We start from the raw sequence: 24292 nt of genomic DNA on the forward strand, positions 1-24292 counted from the left end.
TGCTACATTCGAACGGCCATTATGGTCGACACGGCCACGGCAGAGGCACCCATCCATCCTGCACTGCATACTGTAGCTTCCCGTGCCCGTTTCCCTCAATTGACACGTTTCCTCTCATTACATCGTTCTACAAAGTGGGCTCCATTGGCGAACGCCTTTGCGCAATTGAACACCCAGACGTAAAAGCCGACGGCCCCCGGGGGGGGCGTGGGCTGATAGGCGTGAGAATCATTTAGCGACCAGCGGCCTTGTACGGGCCCTGCCGAAAGGGCGCGGGGTGCGTCCCGATGTGTCACTCAGCTCACGTCCCAGCCAAGCCGCACGTCCCGGTTGATGGGTATTTCATGCTGACGCCTGCGTTTGCAACGATGCTCCCTACCAAAGAGCGTTAGTAAAAATTCAACACATTTTTTCGGAAAGCAAAAGGGAAACACTAGGCCAGCGGACACGGTTTGATCGGTTTGATTTGGTTTTGATCCATTTAATTAAATTCTTATTTTCATCTATTTTTATAATTTTCCTCATGCGTACCTTCGCTCGCGCAACGCGTTCCGCGTGCTAGGACAAAATTGCGCATAGAATTGTTGATGTCTTTTTGTTTCCTCTTGTTGCGTTTTGGTTGTTACTGTGTGTTGTGGGTGTGTAGGTGTGTGATTTTTTTTTTCTCTGTTTAGGTTACTGTATGTTGCTGTTGGCTTAACGGGGGTAGGAGGACAAAGTGCTAGTGTTACATCATCTTCGGTGCCGAGACCTATAAGTGTCTTGTATATGTAGGTGTGTGTGTGTAAGTATGTATATGTAATATATCTTAGTAAGAAAGAGAGATAGAGAGCGGGGTGTGGTTTACATCGTTGTGAGGGTATTAGAGATGAATAGAATTTAATGAAGTGTTAACACTGGCCGCCTTTCTTCCTACCATTTTCTACAGGACCTCTACCCCTTTTTCATCATTCTTTCTCTCTCGCTCGCTCTCCTCTCTCTCTCTCTCTCTCTCTCTATCTTTCTCTTTATTATTCTCTCTTTCGTTTATTTTTTCATCGCCTTTAAAGTTTGGTTGCTAACGTTTTATCTATGGTGATTATCAACTCTTATTATCAACTTTATTTTCTCTTACAAGAGTGTGTGAGCGAGAGAGCGCGTGTTTGTGTTTGTGTGGATGTGTGAATTTTCTTCCTAAGCGACTTTTATGTGTTTTTTTTTGTTTTCGTTATTCTGCATTGTCACTTTTTATCTTGCATTTTTCTTTCTTCTCTTGTGTTCGTGACGTTTGTTTGTTAATAACTTTGTTTATTCTGTTCGTTCTCTATTTTTCACTATTCATTCTTTTTCAAAGTGCCTTAAGGTATGATATATCTGTGTATCCTACGCCTTTAATGATCACCTTCCACTTCTTTCTCTTCTTTTTCTCCCTATTGGTTCCAGCGACAGCTACTTGGTTCGAATGTGTTTGGTGCTAAAAACTCGTCAGTGCGATACTGGGAGAATTTGTTGTGTATGTGTGTGTGTGTCTTTGTGTGTGCTTCCTCTGCTTCGTTCACAAGCGCACACATTCTGCCACCTGCCGCTGGTGGGTGGAAGGGAAAAGGAAGTAACATTTGTATATAGATATATATATATATATATATTCTGTTCAAAAAACACGGTACGCTCGCCAAACTGAAACTGGAACGGCAAACTGGAAACAAACAAACCGGTGCCCTAACTAAGCAACAAGCATTCGACGAGATTCACTCATTTTTGCTATCCACATTGTTTTTGTTTTGTTTGTTTTGTCTTGCTTTCGAAATTGGTTTCCTCCCCCCCTCCTGTCCTGTGGAAATTTTGCTCCACTTTAGTGTTTTATTTTGCATCTTGTTTTTTTTTCTTATTTCTCTTCTCTTTATATAGCAACACAGATTCGCTCGTTTTCGGACCATTTTCTATTATTTTACAAAGTATGAGTAAGGATTATTATGTTAGGAATAATGTACGCGCTGCTGCTGTTTGCACCGAGCCGTGCAAATGGTAATAGCGATTTGTTCCACTTTGATTTGTTTTTGTTTCTTCTGTTTTGCCATGCTACCGGTGCCGGTGTGTATCATTGTGTACAAATTTCTGCATAAAATTAGCACTTAGCTATAGTATTTATTTTTAATATTTTGCAGCAAGCAACTGAAACAGCAACCTTTCTGTTTTACTTCAGTGTTTGATAAATAAAGGGTAGCGAAACGAATGAACGTTTTTCTTCCTCCCTACTGCACCTGCATTGCTGCCCGTCGCTGTGCTAAGCAGTTTAATTCATTTTTCCACAAACTCGATTTAAGTTTGCACAACAAAAAGGCTTCACTTCCATTATGAAATTGGTTCGTTTCGTTTGTTAGCTTCATGTTGCTTACGGTCGCTTCGTGTCGGTTTCTTTCTTTTCCTTTTTTTATCATGCGTCATTTATTAAATTGGTACTCGTAATGTAGGCTGTATTTGTGTATGCATGTTGCATTAGTTCGTTAGTTTGAGAATGAGCCTGTGTGCTGCATTGGTTATTCCCTTTTTGCATGGCTGCCTTTCTTTCCTTTCTTACCTCAGCCCCTGACGTCACCTGTCACTCGCACTCTGTCGCAGTAGAGTTTGTAGTAGCTTGGCGTAGATGTATGTATGTGTGTATGTGTGTGTGTGTGTGTGTCTGCGTGTTTTTGCTTCTTTAGTTAGATGTGATATGTCAATCCGATTTCTGCCCACCGCGTACAGCCACACTCCCTACACCGTGCGATGGACCACTTCGCTTAGTATTAGTATCCCGTGCCAGTAGTGACGCGGTCCTATCTTAGTGTCCTGCCCAGCGGTACCACCCTGAACTGAGTGTGCTGATGTGCTGATAAGAGTATGAGCAGTAGCATCGCATACGAAGCAACTAGAACTCTCGCTTTACGCAATCCCTCCCCATCCCGTCATATGTATATATGTATATGATGTATATATATATATTTCTACAACAACTAAACGGCAAAGCAAAAGCTAACAGAAACGTTGTACTCAGGCTAGTCGTACCGTTCATTCGATTACTATACTTCTCGCGTTAAAAAATAAAACATAACAAAACAATCCTAACGAACACTCACTGATTATCACAAGATTGTTGTGTGTTTTGTGCACTGATTTACTGGTCTCTGAGATTTTATTTAATGTGTATGTGTGTGTATGTGTGTGTGTGTGTTTAGCTAGTGTCTATGTATGCATTCACTAGAAGCGTTTGTGCGTGTTTCGTCGCACCATCTTAGTGAGGTTAGCTCCTCGGTAGAAAGTGATTAAATGACTAGTGTTTTACCGGATCGCACTTACAATTTCGCTCTCGTACTGCGGCAATTTGTGTATGTGTGTGTGGATTTGTTTTGTTTTATCGTTACCACTACATATCATTTTCCTTTTCGCTACACATTCACAGTAAAGTTTGCGACATCCTTTCACTGTCACCTGATGGTCTCTAGCTGATACTGTTTCCATTTCAACCCTCTGCCGGCGGAAGCTGCAGTTGCCCATATGACACTCGACCTCGGTACAGAGCGGAATGTTCGTAAGCAATGTTCACTAGCAGAAAAAAGGCCTTTTCGTGAGCAGTTTTCCTCACATACCAGCTTTATGCGCACGGTTGCAATATATTTAGGATGTTACAAAATGAAGCACGCAACTAGCAGGAGCAGAAACAGAAGGTGGAGTTACCTCACTGTTAGTGTACACCATCTGACAGATAAGTGCACGGTCCACTATTGCACAGGGGCTGCTCAATGCTCTTCTCTGTGGTTGAGCGACAGCAGTAACAGGCGGCAAGTGCGAGCCACACAGCGGGACAACGCACCGGAAGGTACTAAACAGCAAACTGGGCTTGGTTATAACCTATCCTAAAACGACGTAGTTAGTAGTTTTGCACTGCACAAATCACAACAAAAGCGTACACAAAGATGCTCCAAGAGCACTCGGTTGGATACAAAACGGGGCAAAGACTTTAACAGAGTGGCTAAGCTTGTGCTTATCGGGTTACTATTTCGCTATTCACACTGCTGTTGCTGCTGCTGCTGAACTTCCATTTCTTTTCCCTCTCCTACTCGCTAAGCAAGCTGTGCGGCAGCCAGCAAAATTAGACTGTTTTGCTACGCAGATTGCATAACTTTCGGCGCTTTGTCGAGCACCTTTCACATGGCAGTTCGCCTTTCAGAAGCGTCCTTCAACTATTCAGCTAGTGTTATTAGTGGTTCATATTTAACGCTGCTCTCTCATCATGCCTTTTTTGTTCCCTCTTTGCGATATTTTCCTCTCTCCATCTCTCTCTCTCTCTCTCGCTATTTCTCTATTTTTCTGATCTTTCCTGCAGGAAGCAAAGCCTTTGGATCTCTCGTCTGACCTCCCCAGCACCCGGTTTCGATTTGTTTCCTAATAATTTCGATAAAACAGTTACTTACACACACACTTACCCATCACGCACGTGATTAGTTTGCAAATGCTTAATCCTTAGTCCTACTTACTTAAGATCGTCACAGTGTAGTTGGGAGAGTAGTAGTATCTACGAATACAGAACGGTTCCCAAGTGTTGTGCCCATTGGTGCCGAGAAAGCAAAACTGCTACTTGCGTTCTCCATTTTTTTTGCTAATAACGCCCTCTATCGCACTCTACCTCCCCCCCCTGTGCGCTTTGACTTTGTACCTTTCCATCGAGGGAAAGCCTTTCCCTAAACTTTTGCATTAACGTGTTGCTTTATGTTCTCTCTGTGTGTGTTTTATTTTTCTTTTCCTTTTTGTATCTGCCAAAGGCCGCTGCTAGTCTCGTTTTAGGAAGATATAAATATGATATTATGAAAACAAAAAAAAAAACAACGGATGCTTTAACATCTATTACACCTTGGTTAGGAATTGGTTTCACTATTCGCCTAGACTGGTGGAAAACTTTCGGTTGTTTTTCTTCTTCTTTTTCGTTTCGATTGTTCCAACTTGCTTCAGGATTTGCACCTTTGAACTACTTTGTTTATGCACGGTTAGTTTGGTTTAATTTTGCAATTTTATTTTCAATCTAGTTTTGTTTGTTTTTTTTATTTTTAAGTCCGTTTCAACTTTTAAATGTTCACGGGGCGTTTACCCTGAGAGAACATCTTTCTGTTTTGCTCTACTTTCCCTTGCAGCGTGCATGAACCCGACACCAAGGCTCGATCATTATTGTTCTCTAATTATTATTTATCCATCCTAACGCTCTCGCAACGTGGGTCGTGCGTTCAATCAAGCTGCTTGATTTGCTGTACAAACAACACTAAATCAGGGACAGAAAATAACAACAAAAAATCAGGGGAAAATGGAGTGGAGACTCACAGAAGGAGTACGCTTGTAGGGAAATTTCCTTCACACGGGGGGCCCAAAAACAAGGGGGCGAAAACCAGGTCAACATGCGAGGGAATTACGGCACAGGGACTCATCTACCGCGCTGCCTTCTACCAGCCATCTTCATCTATGTGCGCGGTGTGCGAATGTCAAGGGCCAGGCGCCGTAGCGCGGAAAATCGATGGCAAATTTTAATTGGCAGCAGTTTGCCAGCAACAACGGCGCGTTGACTGCCAAAACAACATGGGAACACCATAATTTCATTTCGATGAGCTGAGGACAAACCAAACCAAACAACAAAAATGGATCCTCCGTGCCGGGAAAAGGTGTGCCAAGTGTGAGCAAAATGGTGCCGAGCACCGTTTTTCGATTTCATGGCTGAGCGGCTAAATGATTCGTTTTTTTTTTTCTATTTTGCGTTAGTGCCCAGGCGATGAAACAAGAATGAGTATTAAGAAAACATTTAACTTGCCAGTAAAAACGGAGCGTAAAAAGGGGGAAAAAAATCCCAGCACGGTGACACAATGTATTTCAGTGCACTGAAATGTCTTTCTCCCTGCGTGAGTTTTGAGTTTTACCGCCCCGCAAGATGAGAAAAGAATACGCAAAGAAAGCAAAAAAAAAAAGAAAAACGATCACAAAACAATGAACATTTCGCATGCCATTACGCAGCCCAAAAGGAATTTTGGTTTATGTGTGTATTGATCTTTCACCCGTTCACGCTCTGCGCGGCTACGAGCCCGCTTGCGTATTGCGAATCCGGTTCGAAGGACCAAACGCGTAATAGTTTTGCTGGTGCTGTTTCTTATGTTTCGTTTCTCGTGGCACTTTCGTACTGACCGATTCGTCAAGCAATCGGATGAAGAAAGATTAACCAATTCTATGGAGGCGGAGGGGGGGGGGGGGGTAGAGAAAGGAGGGTGCAAAAAGCGTACGAAATAACGACGGCCGATGCTGACAATAAAAATCGAAAATAAACATCTCGCGTATCGATTACTTCTTGCAGCCCGGGTGCGGCCAGACGATAAGGGGCAGGTGAGTTTGGGAGGAAGCAAAAAGGGACACGGTGGTCGAAAAAAAAAAAGAAAGAAATCACACACCCACGCACAAACTAGGACAGCTCCAGTAAGCAAGCGGATGAAACTGCGAATGGATATCGCTAAAGGGGAAGAGTAGCGAAGGGAAAAGGGGGGATGGGTAATGTGTTCCATCCCGCGGTTCCATTTAGGCGGTTCCCTGCTCTGTTTTCGCAAATCGGCCAGATGCTTTCTGATTGATCAATATCAGCATCGGTGGTGCGAGGCAGCGCAACAGGGGCGAAAGCGAAGAAAAAAAAGCGCCTGTATCGCGGCAATCGCGGTGCGTTTCAGGCAGTGGCGTTGCGTAGTTCCGGCCGTTTGCCTCGCGCAACTGGCCGTCCTCCCGCACCAAAAATATCATGTTCGCAGCCTTTCGGGCTATGTTGCGCCGTGTGTTTCACTGCTACAAGGTACAAAGGAACGTTCGTGAATTTTATTCAAATTTTGCATCTTCTCGGTATGAGTGAGTGTACAAAGCAGCAACAAAAAAAATAGGTTGCATGACGTTGAAGTCAATTTAAGCGATTCCCAGTTTTTCGTTCCAATCAATGAAGGGGCGGGGAGGAGTATTGTAGAGTAATGGTGGCACTCTTTATCTCTGTCTCACTCACTACTTTCTGCGGACCAGCCCTTCCCGGAATGCCTATTTCTATCCGTTCTAGTGGATTTCGCTTGAATGACGTCAATAAGGAGTTTGCAAAACCAGTAGCTACCGCGTGGAAGGCAACCAGATGGCGAAAGAAAACACAAACACACACACACAGCCTTCAAATTGCAGGAATTTGAAGTATGCATAAGCAATTAAGCTAAACAGGGGGTGTCTTGCATTCGGCACGATTTGCAGGATTCTCAGCAAGCCTCCGCCGATCGATTTACATTCGCCACTTCTGTTTCGCTCCAGCTGGAAGATGCTGTTTGGTCCTTCGAGCCGGATTCGTGAGCGGCACACGCTTGCAAGCACCATTAGCCGACATTTGCCCGCCGTTTTCTCTTGTGTAAGCTTTCACTTAGTGAAAAATTCGTGACTCAGCACACGACCCTCCGCACTGCCTACCCTTTCCCCTGTAGTTCTGCTGAAGCTCCTGCTCCTAGGAACCCTTCAACTCCAGCGCCGGACATTGTTGGCCCATCTGGTTCGAGCGTTTCTGAGGATTATCCACCATTGTATCACCATTGTTCCGAGTCATGCCCTGCAGACCATCCATTGCCGGTGTGAGCGGTGAACCGTGAGCCAACCCGGGCGTGTGGGGCGTTAATAATAAAAACACACACACAAACATACAGCAGCGGAAGGCTTCCCAGCAGCCGCCAAAAGCGATTGTTTGCGAATGTTGGCGGCGTGCTATTTGCGCTGGTCATGGACTTGGTGTGTGCCTTTGTACCGGGGGTGTAGGCGGGCATGGCTTTTACCCGGCGGCTGACGGCTGGCTGACAGGACGAATGTCGGTTTGCTCGGTTGGCTTGGAACACACACACACACACACACACACACTCGCGTACAAAACGCACGGGTAGGCGCGTGGTGCACAACAAAAGGATGGCGAAACTCAATGGCGGAAGCCACCGGAACGAGCTCGCGGTTAATGGTGGGCGCAAAGGACGCGATTTTGTTTCGTCTTGTCTATCGCAAAGCGTTGGCAACGGAAAACAACAAAGAAGTAGACAGCGAGCAATACGCAGAATGATCGGCGGAGGCGTTGATTTGTTAGGCGTAACAGTAAGTTCGCAGCTTTGTGTTTAGTCAGAAAGGAACACTCGCTCCAACGCTAATGTACCATTTTTTTTTGGCTTTGTTTGCCACACCACTATCGTTCTGCAACAATGAATACAACATTGCAAGTTCCAAACACAGGGCAACATTCGTGACGAATAGTTTGTTTTTTTTTTTTGCCAAAGAATTCTGCTTCATTATTGACATTAATATGAGTAATCATATCCAAGTTGAAGTCCGTTCGTACGGTTTAAAAGAGGCAATTTCGTTTTGAAGAAAGCGCAGTACCTTCCAGGCCGTAGACAGCAAAGCTTCCAGAGCATCACAGAAATTGCAGGACAACAAGAGGCAAATTCTGAAGGCGATCCTGTACAAATACATCTCTCCAAGACACCTGGAGTAGCTCAGAAATCAATTCCCATCGATTACAATTCCATGTGATCTGACGTCTACAGACGAATGTGAAGTTCTTTCCCGCTTGCTGCGAAGCCCAGACATTCGGCTTCTTCGGACTAGTGCTTGTTCCGGTTGTTCGAGCATCCTTCTGCATAATCAGCAGTTCCCAAATTACAAAGAAGTCAAAAAAGGATAGGGAATAGGGAATAGTGAAAAAACGATGGAAAATAGTTTCAAACCATTCAAACCAATTCTAACCCAACTCGTTAATCACTGAACACGTCCAAGCTGGATAAAAAAAAAACGCTACAAACTTTTTAATACTCCCAATACTATTCGTATATGTTTCACCCATTGCGCACAGATGGAACATCGGAGAAAGGACTGATAGTGAGGTTTTTTCCCCCCTTTTTTGCTGGTTCTACATTGGACTGCTTTGTTGTTACTCTGTTACTCTGTCTCCACCTGGCCCTTTTTATACCACGCTCGCTCCGCTTCACCAGCAAACTATGAGTGTTTGTGTGTGTGTGTGTGTGTTTTTTTTGTTGTTTGTATATTTTTCCGGACGGTTGTTGAATTTTTTAACACCTTTGCCACAAATGATGGAGCAGGTTTTTCGGGAAAATGAGCACGAATGTGTGCCGTTGTCTGTGGGTCTGTGTGTGTTTGTGTGTCAGTTTTTGGGATTATACTATGTCACGGGCGGGTGGAGTTGGAGCTAGCAGCTTCCCTAGCTGCCCTAGGTAACAGTGAGCCCGGGCGCCGGGGTCGGGAAAGGAGACACGGGATTGCTTCTGCTACATTGCCACCGCTCGAAACAAAGGGCCCGCTACTGCTTCGGTAGGATTTCATCACAGCATAATGCGATGCATGGTTTTGTGTGTGTGTGTGTGTGTGTGTGTGTGTGTGTGTGTGTGTGTGTGTGTGTGTGTGTGTGTGTGTGTGTGTATGTGTTTGATTTCATTCCAGATCCCTCGACACCCACCGAGATCCGGATGCGAGAATGGACCGTTGGCGCTGTCGTTTTGTTTTGTTTGTTTGTTTTCTATTTCCCCATCGGTTGCCGTTTTCTTGTTGCTTTGCTGTAATCATTCCATCCGGAATACGCGCAATGCGAAATAATTGATACGATTTGCCCGTGCCCCACTGCAGAAGCATTTTTGGCAAGCTCTATACATGTGTGTGAGTGTGTGGGTGTGTGTGAAATAAACCGTCGACAGCTTGCGAGCCTGATGATGGCGCAGTTTGTAACCGTGCTCCACCGTGCACGCAACCCACGCGCAGATGGCGCCCTTCCCGTTTTCAAATGGAGGATCTTGTGCATTCCGCTTCTACTCACCTCCCCTCCCCCCCCCCCCCCCATCTCAATTCCCCTTCCCGCACTCGCTCAGTAACATATTCTACGTAATGTGATTGCGAACAGCCAATACGATCGTTAAAAAACGGTACCACGGTACCACTCCGAAAAACCACCAGGCTGCTCCATCCACGAAATTCGCGCCTGCCCGTGCGGGGAATTTATTGCGCCAGAATAAATGCTGACTTGCCCACAAATTGCTGCCTCCCCTCCCAAAGCCCTCCCTTCTCCCTTCGCACAGCCAGTCCAACAAGTTGCGGTACAGCGCAGTGGCAAAGCCAGTGGCCTTCGCCAGTTGTAAAGTGTGGAAGTCCTTTTTTTCTTCTTTTGGCGTTGTTTGCCTGCCAGTGCCGGTTGTACTGGGGGGGGAGGGGGGGGGGTGCTGGCGAATGTACGTCCGTTGGGTGCGGGTGCGCTAGGCTCCCTCCAGCAGCCAAAATTGCAAACAAACGGCCCTGCCCCGTGGACGTTTACACCGAAAAACAACGAGCAACAGTGGGCTGCCGCGTGCGGCTGCCAAGCACCGGCCAGACAAGACAGTGGCACCGAACCGTTGGAAACCTTCCACCACCTCTGTGTGTGTGTTTGTGTGTCTCCCCAAAATGAAAAGTTAGTGTAAACTGTTGCGTAATGCCGTGTTCCGGCAAGGGACGACAGTACACACGCGGCTGGTTGCGCGCGGCACTGTTCTCTGTGGCGTATAAAATAAATATGTCAATTCCCGCACACCCGCCATCGTCGGTGACGTGCCAAGCGGCTTCCCCTCACCCACCGAGGGGAGTGTCCCCGAAGTAGCTTAATCCTGGAGCAGTGGCGGGCGCTCTAACTGACTCCCCGCACCGAAAGCGGGCAATGATGTGCATCATGCTCATCCATAATGGTACATATCTCAGTCAAACCACACGCCTTCGGGGCAGGGCTGAGGCACGCTGTGCGGGGAAGGGGGTTGTTTGTGGACGTGAGGCAGCCGGCAGTGGCCCACAGCATGAGGCTTTGTTGCGTTATTTTAAAAGTTGTTTAAAGAGTTTCACCACATCTTCCGGGCGAGTGTACACGCTTCTAGCGATGCTTATCTTACGAGATGTGAGGGATGAGGGTGGAGTTTCTTGAGAACAAACGGAAGCCTCCACACACCCACACAGAAGACGTCCTTTTTGAGGGGGGGGGGGAGGGGAAACCCACCCCATTTGGAGACATTTAAAGTCCGAATGCAAACCCGTGTGCTGCGGTAGCCGCTTGCTGTAGACTGTAGAGCGGTCACCGCCAAAGACCAAAGTGCCACCAGAAAAAGGGTGTGGAGGGGGGGGGGGGGGGAGGGGGAGAAGACGCACGACTTACGACTGTTTGCTTATTTGCTTCCCTCGGGGCGGGGTGGCCCTTTTGTCAGCTTTTTGTGTTGGGTTTGGAACTTTACCCGGTTGCAAGGAGCGCTGCTTGCTGCCCTGTAGGAGCTTCATGTTCTTGGGAGGGGGTAGGATATCACGCAAAGGAGCGGCTTTACAGGGGCTTCCGGGGGTTCTCATAGTTGTGGGACAATTTCTGAACTCTTATGGGAAGTGAACTTGATATGATGGAAATTGGACTCTATAGCACTCTTGTTGGACAAATCCAATAGGAATTTCCAAGGAGCCTGTCCAAAAAGGTTGCCATAGAGTCCAATTTCCAGCATATAAAGTTCACTTCCAATAAGAAAGAGTCAATAATGTGTCCCACAGCTATGAGAACTCCTGGAAAACCCTGTAAATGAAGGACACCGATCGCCACCTTTAACTGCACTGCTCCAGCCATCGCCCAGCCTCATGGAACAGTTGAAGTTTTACTTTTGGGGCGTTGGAGTAATGTTCGCGCGTGCAGTTTGCAAACCTGCCAGCAGCAACTTGTCACTTTGCCGTGTGCGAGTTTTCCAACCTCCTCCTGATGGACTTACACACAGGCACAGACATACAGACACATTGATGAGCTTACTGTCGAACACGTTTGTTCTTCCACAGCGCACCCGGCAAAAGCGAGTGTGTGTGTGGGTGTGTGTGTGTGCAAAGTTTTTGGCAACTTTTACCCGAATGTGCTACCACCCTACCCGCTCCCGGGGATCTCCAAACCTCATCCAATCCGCTACAGCTCCAACACTGCGACGCCCCAAACACCCCTTGGCATGGGGATGTAATCGGAGCTGGGAAATACTCAGCTTTTCGTTTATCCGAACAAACAGGTGCACGTGCGTGTGGTTGTGTGTGTGTGTGTGTTGAATTACCTTTTTTTTGTCTTCTCCCTCATGCCCAAACTCCCAAAAAACCCGCCTTTCAACGCTTTCCGCACGGGTAGGTTCTAGGGCGCCCAATACCTTCTTGGCGGGCGCATTCAGTTTTTAGGGCCCAACATCTTCCGGGGGGAGAGTGAAAGCGGCATCTCTGGATGTTGGTGTATCGCTGTTTTTTTTTTTCCTCCAAACCCCCTCCAACGGTCTGTAGTTGCTCTACTGCTAAGAAACGCAAGCGGCGATGCCTGGGCCAGGGTGCGTCCGATAAAAACGGAGGGACTGGCAGAAAAAGGTCTACACTTTCACTTCCACTAATGGGCTGCAAAGCGTCCAACCCAGAGGTGCCCCTTTCAGTTTGTGGGCCTAGCATTATTACCGAAACCTGAAGCGGGCGGGACAGGAAGAGGCACTTCCGCTACACCCTATCTGCGTGCGTGTGTGTGTGGGAAGGGGCAGTTTTGCGATGGGTTTTCGGATCAGGTTGATAGGAAGGGAAGGCACAATTCTGCCCACTTTGTTCCGCACGCAACGGCACGGAAATTGGTGCGGAATTTATGCACACAAGCACACACTCCACACTTCCTGAAGTCTTGTTTTTTTTTTTGTGTGTGTGTTCAACTCCACTACCCCACTGTGTGCGTGTGCTAGCGGTAAATACACACGGGAGCAGTCGGACAACTCCAGCGAGACGCGAACGCCCAGCGAAGATATGGATGTGCATGCGATCTGGAGGTTGTTGCACGGCGGGCCACCATTGCCGAACTGTCAAATGACACACGCATTGGCACTACGTAGGTTCGGGTCTTTTCGGCTAGCAACAACCGTGTGGTTTTGCCTTAATTTGGTGCGCTTCCAAAGGCTAGAAATGTTCTTTAAAAAGAACCAGGCTCTCAACCCTGCCTACCTGACGGGGGCAGGTGCTTCCTGCGCACTTGAACCGTCGGTGCCCCGATGCTCCACTTCGAAGTTGTGCAATCTTCACTCTTTTTTTTATGCACGTCGAACATCCAACATTCTTGAGCACGTTATGCAAGCACGCAAGTCTCCGGGCCCGCTGGTGGCGCACTGGAGCGTTTGCGTAACGAATTTCCGCCACCTCGACAACACTCATCGATCACCGTGCATGCTTGTGGGGAAAAGTGCGAGGGAAGTTTTCATCACACCGCGAGCTACGGACGAGTGTACCTTACGAAGATGTAAAGAGAAGGCTCCGTGTGGCGCGCGCGCGCGAGTGTGTGTGTTCGAGGGCTGTACAAGTACGTGCAGTATGACTTAATTTACAACCTTCCGCAGTGGGGAGGGGCACGGACACTGGCGTGGAGGCGGCAGCGACACGGATTCTGCGACAGTTTTGCCGCCCGCTGACCGTGCCGCACTGCCGCACACAACAATGGGCCGGGCGTGCTTGGAAGCTGTCGCAGCAAAGCATCAGAACTCCCCACTATCTTTACCCTATCTAATTTCGTACCAGCACGCTCTCATCACTCATCGCGCACAATGAGGTGTTGCCCTCCAGCATCCTCCAGTAGTTGTCAAAGGATGGGGGGGAATGGGAAGCACAAACACCGGCGCTTGATGGATGGCGTATGATTGAGCGTGTCCTGGGCGGGTCGTGGCAATGGGACAGGACAGGGGCTGGGCTCAAGTTTCGAAGACGCGGAACACATTACCAGGGGTTGATGTTTATCTTCGTCGATGACCCGAAGCATTAAAGCACGTCACAATAGCGGGCTTCCGTGGCAGGGCGGGTAGATGCGAGGGGATTTGTTTTGGGAAGAAATTACAGGGTGATGCAGAGAATTTGCTTCAAATTCTAGTTTTCATTGCTCAAGGTAATAATAGCATCTTTCTAACATCAATTTAGTTGATATCTTCACTCACAGTAGCCTCGAGAGGACGTCAGGAGCTAGAGCATGCCGTGAAACGAAGCTCTCAGGGTAGTATGTATTACAGGACCCATATCTTTAAAATATGTCCTAAACATCCTAACATTATGGGCATCCTAAAGACATCATCATCTACCAGAGGACATCAAAACCCATCATGTAGTTGAATTTGATGTTCATTTGAATGCTACATCCAATGTCATATGTACTTGGATGCTCCATCCAATAGTAGGACAACGTTTTGGTCAAGACTTAACTATATAATACTCACGGAATCATTTGGATATTCTGAACATTGATAAGTACGTTGATATCTCCCACACACTATAAGATATTTCGTTGGAAATGCTATACCTCATCTTGTCCGGAACTAACTAAATTTTTTGGTATAGAGCCTAACATTGAGGTTGACCTGTAATGCATCCGAACAATAGTATAACCATGTGTACTTTCTTTCTCCAAAGATCTTTTTTGAAGTTTGTTTCGAAAAACCTTAGAATTAGATCAAGAACAAAGTCCGTTGGGAGTGTCTTGATGGAATACTTTGAATTGAATTGGCCCACTTGCAACGGGCGTTCCATTGCATCGTAGTTTCTCCCCGTAAGGACTATCCAGAAGAATATTTTTTGGGTCTAAACACATTTCAGCTTCTCACAAAAGTTCAAACAAAACCTTTTGGACATAAAGCAAACTAGTAGTGGTTTCTTTGGCGCATACTTTAACCAAAATGAAGTAAAAAAAAATCACTGTTTTGTATCATGTTTGCTATCTTTTCAAGTAATCAAACACAGTGACAACATTCTCCAAAACTGTCCCAAGCGGTTGAAGGTTAAAGCTTTCCAAACTTTTTCACCTCCACACCCTGTAGAGGGCCGCAGCGAGCTACGGTTCTACGGCATGATGTGCGAAACCCGCCCAGGGGAATGGAAGAACAACCCAGCACGGCTCGTGCAATAGTTTCGGCGCTTTCCCCATCTGCGGGGTGGAGGTTGTTTTTTTTTTCTTTGGAAGCGCCACAGCTCGGTGCGCCTTCCCATGCCCCCAAAAAAGGTGAAAGCGCGTCACTAGATAGTGAAGGTTATTTATTGTTGACATTAGATGATAATTGAATTTCATTTTCCTTCCCAAAAGCCAGCCCAGCGCAGCAACGAGCGCTGACCCGGGGCAAAGCGGGAAAGTTTGTGCGGCTGTAGTTGGTGGCGGTGGGGGGAGAACCCTGCGACGGTTCGATTTATCGCACAAATCCCCCGGACCACAATGTCACCCCCACGGTCCAGAAGGGCTGTAAATTTAATACCGCTTAAATTAATGACCTTCCGGTGTGGGGGAAGCAGGCAACCACGGGTCCTTTTTACCTTCGCCAAAAATACTCCCAACCTAGCCCCAATGCCGTACCTCGCCGTAACCGTCACGGGTCATGGGATGTGTCCTGTCGCAGCTGGGAAAGTGCCGGGTTTTTGTTCTGTGTCAACAAATTATTGCGCCCTAAACGGCGGAGTGGAAGCTTCCACTTGATTTATAATCGGATCGGAGCGGCACCGGGCAGCACTCAGGTTCCGCCAGGTCTTTTCGGGACCGGTTTGGCTTTGGAGTCCGCTAGCGTTGTACTTCGATCATGTTACGCCATCGTTCTTTGGGACAACCAATTCGGAAAGCTTTTTTGTTCGCGTTCCTTGGCAGCAGGCACACTGGCAATAGTTTAATGTTTTCCACCGCTGGGCTGCATCGCAGGGCTGCCCAAAGTCCTGCGCGACCTTCAAACCATCGCTTGGAGCGTGGCGGCGAAAAATGTCGCATACCGAACGATGGACGCGCCCGCTGGATGTTAAAAGTCGTGACGTTGCTCGCATAAATCATCCCAATCAGCCCCCGACGGCCGCCCCGGGAGGTGGGCGAACTTTGTGAAAGGACGGAAGGGGGGGGCGGGGGGGAAAGAGGGGAAAATGAATATTGATGGAGACATAAATTAGCATCGGCGAACGAGCAGGACTTGGTGCGGAGGCCTTCCTAAGGCAAAACCAAGATGGCACGATGAAGTAGTCACTGTACAGCGGTTGCCGCCCCTGCACAATGTCGAAGGCCTTCATTTGCCCACCGAAAAGGCACGCTTGATTGAACGCACACGCTACGCACACCTCATGGCCGCTACGCCTCCGACCCGGGGACGGGGTGGTCACCATGAAGCTAATGGAAGAATGTGGGCGTCTGCGGCCAGCTGTCTCCGTACGGGCGGCCGCACTCGCGCCACTGCCCGCGCTAGGTGGTCGGCGTTTCCGGCGTGGAGGAAAGGTTGTTGTCGGAGGTGGAGAGCGGCCGGCACAGCCCGATCCGGGCCGGCCCGAGCGGTATGCCCTTGAGTATGCTGACCGCCTGGTCGAGCGTCGCGTTCTGCAGGCTGTGCCCGTTGACCGAGACGAGCCGGTCGCCGGGAAAGATGAAGTTGGTCGTCTCGGCCGACCCGCCCGGTATGAGCCCGCGCACCACAATCACCGTGCCGTCCGTGTCGAGCGGATCCTGGTAGTCCAGTATGGAGAAGCCGAAGCCCCGCTCCGTCTTCTCGATGTCGCAGTAGAGCACCTCGTGCGTCCAGAGCGCCAGCCCGGACACCTGCTCGACCGATTTCGACCGCTGCTGGTCGGTGAGCGTGGCCGTGCTGGACGTGTAGAGCGAGCTCTCCGACTGCGCCTTCGTGAGGATGCCCTGCAGGCTCTGCAGGCTCTGCAGCCCGCCCGCCAGCAGGCTGCGCGCCTCGAACGCTTCCGCGTTGCGCGACGTGTTGATCACAGTCGGGGGCGAGCTGCCCCGCGCACAGATGACGCGGACCTGGGCCGGCAGCTCCTTCAGTATCTTCACCACCTCGATGTGCTTCAGCCCCTGCAGCCGGTGCTCGTTCACCTGCAGCAGCTCGTCGCCCGGCTTCAGCTGGCCGTCCCGCCCGACCGGCCCGTCCTCCAGGATCGAGCGGATGTAGTGGTGCGGCCGCACCTCGACCCCGCCCTCCACCTCGACCGTGCCCTCCAGGCTGATGCCGAGCCCGGCCAGCTTGCGGATGTCCGCCACCACGATCTGGCTGTGCGGGACCTCGCGCGACCACCGCTGCACGGTCGGGTCGCCGGGTTCGTCGCCTGCGCTGCGGCCGCGCGCCGTTCGCGTATCACAGCTGTCACTGTCGCCGGTCGGGGGTGAGGTGCGGATCGGCGGTGGCGGCGGCGGCGCCGGCGGCAAACCCATCGTCCCGTTCGCGTACCGCGCTCCTGGCAGCTCCTCCCCATCCTCCTCCTCCTCCTCCTCCTCCTCCTCCTCCTCCTCCTGCTCCAGCTCGGCGTGCGGTTCGTCGTCTAGCAGGAGCAGCTCGTCGCCGGACGCCACCTCGGTCCCGTTTTCCAGCGCGAACACGCTCGAATCGAACGTCGTGCCCGACTCGAGCTCCGGCTCGATGCCGCCACACTCGTACCCCCCGCACTCGGTCAGTATCGAGTCGGCGTCGGACCGGGCCGGACAGATGGAGAGCGTCGTCGCCGACGGCGACTGGACGATCGAGCAGCGCTGCGACTGGCACTGGGACGCACAGTGCGACAGGGTCTGCGAGTGGGACAGCACCATGCCCACCAGGTCGCCCCCGCTGCCCGTCCGGCCCGCTTGGTGCGCCGTACCGTTGCTGCGGCCCGCCCGCTCGCCGTGGCACGCCGCCGCAACGCCACCGCCGGGCGGCCCGCCGCACTGCCCGCTGCCCGGCGCCATCGGCACCATCGGGTCGATGAGGGCCACCTGCAGATGCTCGTACTTGCGGCCGCGCAGAAACCGCTCCAGCGTCAGCCGCACCGCAATGTCCGTGTTGCGCAGTATCTCGACCGCCTGGTGGTTGGTGACGCCCGCCAGCGACCGATGGTCGACCGCCACGATCCGGTCGTTGATGGCGATCTTGCCGCTCATCTCGGCCGCGCTGCCCTCGATGATGCTCTTCACGAAGATGCCGGACAGGTCCTCCTCCTCGCAGACGTACCCCGCGACCGTGATGCCGAGCCCGTACACGTTCTTGCGCAGCTCCACCTCGTACGTTTCCGTTTCGGGCGTGTCGGGCGGGCCGCCGCCACCGCCGCCGCCGCACACCGACTGGGGCGACTGGGGCGTACCGAGCGGGGCGGGCGGCAGCGGCCCGACCACCTCCAGCGGCAGCCCGTCGACGCCCGCCTCCGCTAGCAGGGCCGCCGGACAGTGCAGTGCGTGCGGGGGCAGGGCGGGCAGCGCGATCGAGGTGGGTGAGATGAGCGCCAGCGGGCCACCGTTGGGCGTGTCGAGCGGGCCGCCGCCGCCGTTCAGACTGTTGTTGTTTACCGCGACCACCTCGATGTGGGTGGGACAGAGCCCCACCCCGTCCGGCTGGCCAGTGTTGGTCGGGGTCGCCGCCGCCGCAGCCGCCAGCAGCCCGAGCGTACCGAGCGTGCCGGGGCCGGCCGGCTGCAGGAAGGCACCGGACGTGTAGCCGGACGTTTGCAGCAGCGTCCGGTCGAGCTCGTCCGGATCGGTGAGCATCTTGGTCGGGATGATGGGCGCATGGCTGGCCAGCGCCTGGTAGTCGGGCGAGGTCGGCTCGACCGGCCGGGCCACGATCAGGCGCACCTGCTGGCCGGACTGGCGCAGCACGGTCGCGACCTGCTCCGAGCTGAAGCCGCGCAGGTTCACGTCCCCGATCTGCAGCACGTGGTCGCCGCTCTGCAGCCGGCCGTCCCGCTCGGCCACCGATCCCGGTATGAGCGCCTTGATCACGACGCCGGTGCTGCGGCCCCCGACCAGCATGAAGCCGAGCCCGTTGCCATCGTTGATCAGGTCGATGATCTCCACCTGGGACCACTCCGTGCTGAGCACCATCGCACTAGCACGCAGCGTCGTCGTCCTCCTGCTCGTCGCGTTCCGGACCCTGTCGGCGTCCTGGCTGGGGCTGTGACTGCGGTAAGTACTGCTGCTGCTGCTGCTGGTGCCCCGTTCGGATGTTCATAATTCGCCAACCTGCACACACACACACACAGGGATGGTACAAACAGGTATGAGAGAGAGGGAGGTTTGAGTTTTTGTTTGCAGCCGCTTTTCTGAGCGGAAAATCTCCCCAAACGGACGGTTAGCAGCAAACAAACAAACAAACACAAACAAATCAGCAATTGGCAAAGCTATTTAAAGTTAATTGTTATGGAAGTGCTGCTGTCCTGCTCTTCTTTTACAGTATATATCCCTCTCTAGTGATGTGCTCTTTGGAGCGCACTGACGACTCCGATCCGACTCCAGCTATTGTTAGTCTGATTCTGGCAAAATCCAAACCACTAGCTCCGCCCGGAGTCCCCCGGAGCTGTTCGAAGTCGTTCGGAGTTATCCGAATTCCCATGAAGTCATTCGGAGTCGTCTAGAGTCGATCTGAGTGAACCGGAAACGGAGTTGGTTGAAGTCATCAGGAGCTGTCCGGTGCAATGTGCTCGTGGTCAGGCATTACATTTCGTTATCCGGCTACCAGAACATACTTCAAACTTCACCGCAGAAGCAATAGCCCTAGTTATTGCAGCTGACGAAGGCCTACGCAGAGATAAACCCAACGTGATCTTCACCGACAGTGCAAGTGTTCCTCAAGCACTCGGATGTTCGGGTCACGGGTGGATCCAGATTCAACAACTCTGCAATACAGTGGTACACCCCTTCATAACGAGTACCCTTTATAACGAATTTTTCGCACAACGAGCAAATCTAAATGCTCTACGAGTAAAACCTCGCATAATGAGCAGTTTAATGTTTGTTCCCGATAACAAATCGGAATCATTCCGAGTGTTTCAATACTAAGAACTGTTCAATATCAAGCTATTTCCAAATGAATTAGGTGGAGGAAAAGTGTAAGGACGGTAACACATTAACACCCACTGCCAGTGCAAAACTCACGAAGTCATACAAACATCGAAAAAAGCAGGGGCGTAGGCGCGTTCGCTCCACGTCCCGATAACGCTTTTCCGATCATATAGCGAAGCTGAGAGTTTTGCTGCACTTATCGACAGGTGAAGTAAATGAGGCAGTGTCTTCAGTTTAATTGCTCCATTTCTTTCGGCCGTGGAAGCGGGCAGGACGTGGATTTTAGTGTGTAGTGTACCTCCCTTGGAAGAATTTGGATACTGAGAATTGATGAATGCATTACTGTTGCCACTTGGAGGTGTTCCGTATGGTTGTGATGCATATAATCCCTATATACCTGCACTGTTCTTGACCTGGAACCAATTATTTCGCTTTTCATACGAATCGTATGAAAAAGAGCCTCCCGCATAACGAGTGAGTCATTGAAACGGTTTAAACTTGTTATGAGGGGTTCCACTGTTTACCGTAAGTTTACCTCAAGTCACATTCTGCTGGATTCCTGGTCGCAGGACCGCAGAACGCAGGACGTAATAACGCCTTAGCACAACCATCATCGCCAATAGCTGGAATGGTTATTGGGTTGGCAGCGGCCGCTCTTTCCTGAGAACCATCAAGACCACAACACCATCATGGAGAGACCATTCATCACACCAAGACCGGAGAATTCTATCACGACTTTGGATTGGGCATACACGGCTCTCCCACACCTTTTAATTGCAAAAATCTAGCCCACCACTATGCAGTTTCTGTGGCGTAGACTTCACATCTTAACCGAATGCCAAGTATATACTGCGGAACGCATCACCTGCGCAATCGCCTGCCATGGACCACAGTATCGGCACCATCCTTTCGCCAAACAGCGATTGCCTGCGTAAACTTTTAAAATTCCTTCGTATTACTAACCTTTATAAAGAACTCTAACCAACACCACATTTGTAACAGACAATAAATTAAGACCTATAGGCTCACAGTCTCAATAACAAATAAATGCATTTCGTTGTGGTTTTTTTTTCTTTCACATTCCGCGTGCACTTCGTATACAGGCCCTTGTGTCGGAGACACCGGACGACTACGACTCAAATCGATTCCGAACGACTCCGAACGACTCCGACGACTCCGAAATGATTCCGCACGGCTCCGGACGACTCGGGATGATTCCGACTACCAACGATTCTGGACGTTTCCGGACAACTCCGGATGACTCCGGATGACTTCCAACGACTCCGGACAACTCCGGGCGATTCCGGACGCTTCCGAACGATGCCGGATAATGCTGGGCGGACCTTCCGGAGTCGGATCGGAGTCGACTCCGGCTTTTTCCATCACTATCCCTCTCGTTATGCTCCCCCAAAACAGATACGGCTCTGAGATACGGTGAAAAAGTTGGAGAAAATCGGACGTGCAGCTGTTGCTAGCGGAGCATTTCCAGCCTCCGCTGCCATCAGTCTCTCTTCCCCATTACTTACCCGCGCGTCGAATGTCCTGCAATGGTTGAAAGTGCGGTCACAATCCAATCCGGTGTCCTTAATGTGTGTGTGTGTTTTTTTTCTTCTTCGGTTTACACAATTTGTGACACTTTTTTACTTTTTGCTTTTGTTGCTGCCCTCTCCTGCCACACTTGTTTACTTTGAGCCCGAAACGATAACACTACCGAGGAACAACGGGCGTGGGGCCCAACCTCTCTCTCTCTCTTCAGGCGACTGATGGGACTTTAATTTCGATTTTTTTTCCTTCACTGCTGTACTTGGGCCACCGTTTTTTGTGTCTTTTTTTTGGACACCGTTCACACATTCACACACACACACACAAACATACGTTAATGATGGTGCTGTGTCGCTGACGACGCACGAGGCCACACGGCGCCACACTCGCTGTGCCACAGGGAGATCAGATGGCGTGGCAACGTCCTAAGCCGGTCACTCGCACCCGTTCCAAGCGTTCCATCGTGGGCTGCACCGCTGCAACAAGCGTCCCGGTATCCTTGCCATGGTCGGGCCGCTTCGAGGCTGCCCCAAACCAAGCCGGCCGTGTGTGTGTGTGTGTGTTGAGTTTGATTTTGGAGTTGATTGGTGTCGCTCGAAGGAGGAGTGGGAGCGCTTTTATCTTTTTTATTTATTACTTTCGGCTACACACACTGCAGAAATACACCAGAAACAGAGTTGATAGACAGTGGTACGGGTACTGCAATGCTATTTTGTTTGATGTGGCGCACTTGGTTTGAGGAGGCGAGGACTGCGTCCCGCCAGTGTGTTTGTTCAGATCGCGCGTTCGTCGCCAGTGGGCAAACTACCCGGACCGGTCGGGACGATCGGGTGCTGCGCTGAGTGTCTTCTGCCGTTCCACACGCGACGGGTGGGAGTGGGTGAGGGGGGGGGGGGGGGTTTGGTGGTGTGGAGATCATTCGTGGCAGAAACGGCGCTGTTACGAAATTAGCAGCTCGGCTTCACTGGCGGGGCGCAAAGGTTCTCCGATATGCAAATGTTTTTCTCCACCCACCCGACCCAACCCGACCCACCCACCCCCCCACCGAAAAGGTCACTTGTGGTTGCACACGTGTGTGTGTGTGTGTTTTTGAACGCTAGCTCGAGCTGCCGTGTTTTCTTTGCTAGCGGGCGGTGGCGGTTGAGGGGGTGGTGGGGGTGGAAAAGCGGTGGGAAAACTGGAGGGTGTGCTCGGTTGGATTGAACCCATTTCCGGGGTGGCAAACCCGGATGGCGAGAGGCATGTGTGGTGTGTGTGTGTGATGTGTATGTATGTATGTGTGTATGTGTGTGTGTGTGAGTGTGTGAGAGGTCAGTGGGAACTTGGTGAATGATTTAGGGTGTAAAAATTTCATTGCCTCAGGTGCATAATAATTACTCGGGATTTGGTGGAAAGCGCGTGGAAATGGGTGTGTGTGAGAGAGAGGTAAGAGAAAGAGAGAGAGAGAGAGAAGAGCCAGAGTATGGGATATTTTTGACATTTAGCCCAATGTCTGGCACAGTTTTGCTGCACTTGTAGAACACACTGCCCTTTTGTGGAAGAGGACTGAGCTGGTTGGGGGGGGGGGGGGGAGGGGTAGAGCAAGGAAGCTAGAAACACACGCTTTTGAAACACACAGTGTCCACCCGTGCCGTTTCGGCTGCACTTCGGGTCGGAAAAACAACACCCACATATGTTGATGCACCCGCGAGTCACCGAATCGTTTTTTGGGAGGAGGAGGGAACTGGCACCACACTAGCTCACAAAGCCTTTACTGTAGCGGCCCATACTAACACCTTGGCCTGTCACCTTTCCTCGTTTTGGAAGCTAAACTCTCCCCCCGCGCCCCCAAAAGGCCCGTTCACGTACTGTGTGGATTGATTTTGACTTGATTTTTTTTTTGTTATTTGCTCCTCGCCTTTTTCACACACACGTTCACCCCCCTCCCTCCTCCCCCCTTCCCACACACACACACACCTACACGAGTCCTCCGTACACTACCCTTCCGCACCGACCAGCGAGTGTTACAAACAACAAACAAAACGAGAACGAGCGCAACGAGAACGCGAACGCGAAGGCAACCGTACTGTGGGCAAGCTTCGATTGATCTAACCCTGCACCCCGCAAATTCGGTTTTCCCCATTTCCCGACTGCGGGGCGCGAAAGGGGGCGAGCGGAGAGGATCGTACCGTGTCGGGTTCTCGGTGTCGGGCCTGGACCGTCGCTTGGGTCCCGTCTTTCCAGCACTTTCCAGCAGTTCGAAGTGAAACTGTGACAGCGGGCACGATGATGCAGGGAAAACGGCGTTCGGCCTTAACGCGTCACCGTAAACGTCCAGCTGCTGCACTCCTACCCACCCCTTCCGCCTCCTTAGTCGGGCTTGGTAGTGAGATAAACACACACACACACACAGGCACAGAGACGCACTGGCTGGCTGGTGTGACAGTGCGCGCACATGCTCAGTAGCGTTTTCGAGCAGCGTGTGTGACGGCGATGACAGCGCCTGCACTCCAAATGGGAAGTTATGGAAACGGATCGAGCTACATTTACTGGCATTTAAATTTATAATACAGATGAGGGGAAACTGGCTCAAAAACAGATTAACAATACAGGCAGTTTAGTACCTCGTGCAGCAAAATCGACCCAACAGTTTCCTGTCCTGTTCGTTGCGTCTTCAGAATCTTCTCCTCGTTTATAACTCGTTTCTTTGTACCATAATGACTGCTTACCATAATCTTGGCTATTGTATTGGGTGTATTTCAAAACTCAAATAGAACACTTAATTCCGTTACTGTAACTGTTCCAAACTACAATCAAGTTTAGGGCAAGTTATTGCTGGGATGAATGACAACATGTGTTTACTAAATGAAATTCATTTACAGAATCGTACAATCAATCGTTTATCATACTTGATTAATCATT

General features: G+C 50.5%; 1 protein-coding gene across 5 annotated transcripts; it reads right to left on the minus strand.

Moving 5' to 3' along the window:
- Positions 1-451: 451 nt before the first annotated feature.
- On the minus strand, positions 452-23727 carry LOC1272145 (patj homolog). 5 transcript variants are annotated; one of them, XM_061663166.1, is made up of 3 exons: positions 23560-23727; positions 21376-22043; positions 452-19030 (listed from the first exon to the last, which is right to left on the minus strand). In XM_061663166.1, exon 3 carries the CDS (start codon positions 18890-18892, stop codon positions 16280-16282), a length of 2613 nt encoding a protein of 870 aa, XP_061519150.1. In that variant the 5' UTR covers positions 18893-19030; positions 21376-22043; positions 23560-23727; the 3' UTR covers positions 452-16279. The 5 variants fall into 5 exon arrangements, with proteins under 5 accessions (XP_061519150.1, XP_061519153.1, XP_061519154.1 ...); XM_061663169.1 differs by lacking the exon at positions 23560-23727 and adding an exon at positions 23386-23532; XM_061663170.1 differs by lacking the exon at positions 23560-23727 and adding an exon at positions 23372-23532.
- Between the last annotated feature and the right edge of the window lie 565 nt (positions 23728-24292).

The sequence above is a fragment of the Anopheles gambiae genome, chromosome X (assembly GCF_943734735.2).
Source record: "Anopheles gambiae chromosome X, idAnoGambNW_F1_1, whole genome shotgun sequence".
Lineage (NCBI taxonomy): Eukaryota > Metazoa > Arthropoda > Insecta > Diptera > Culicidae > Anopheles > Anopheles gambiae.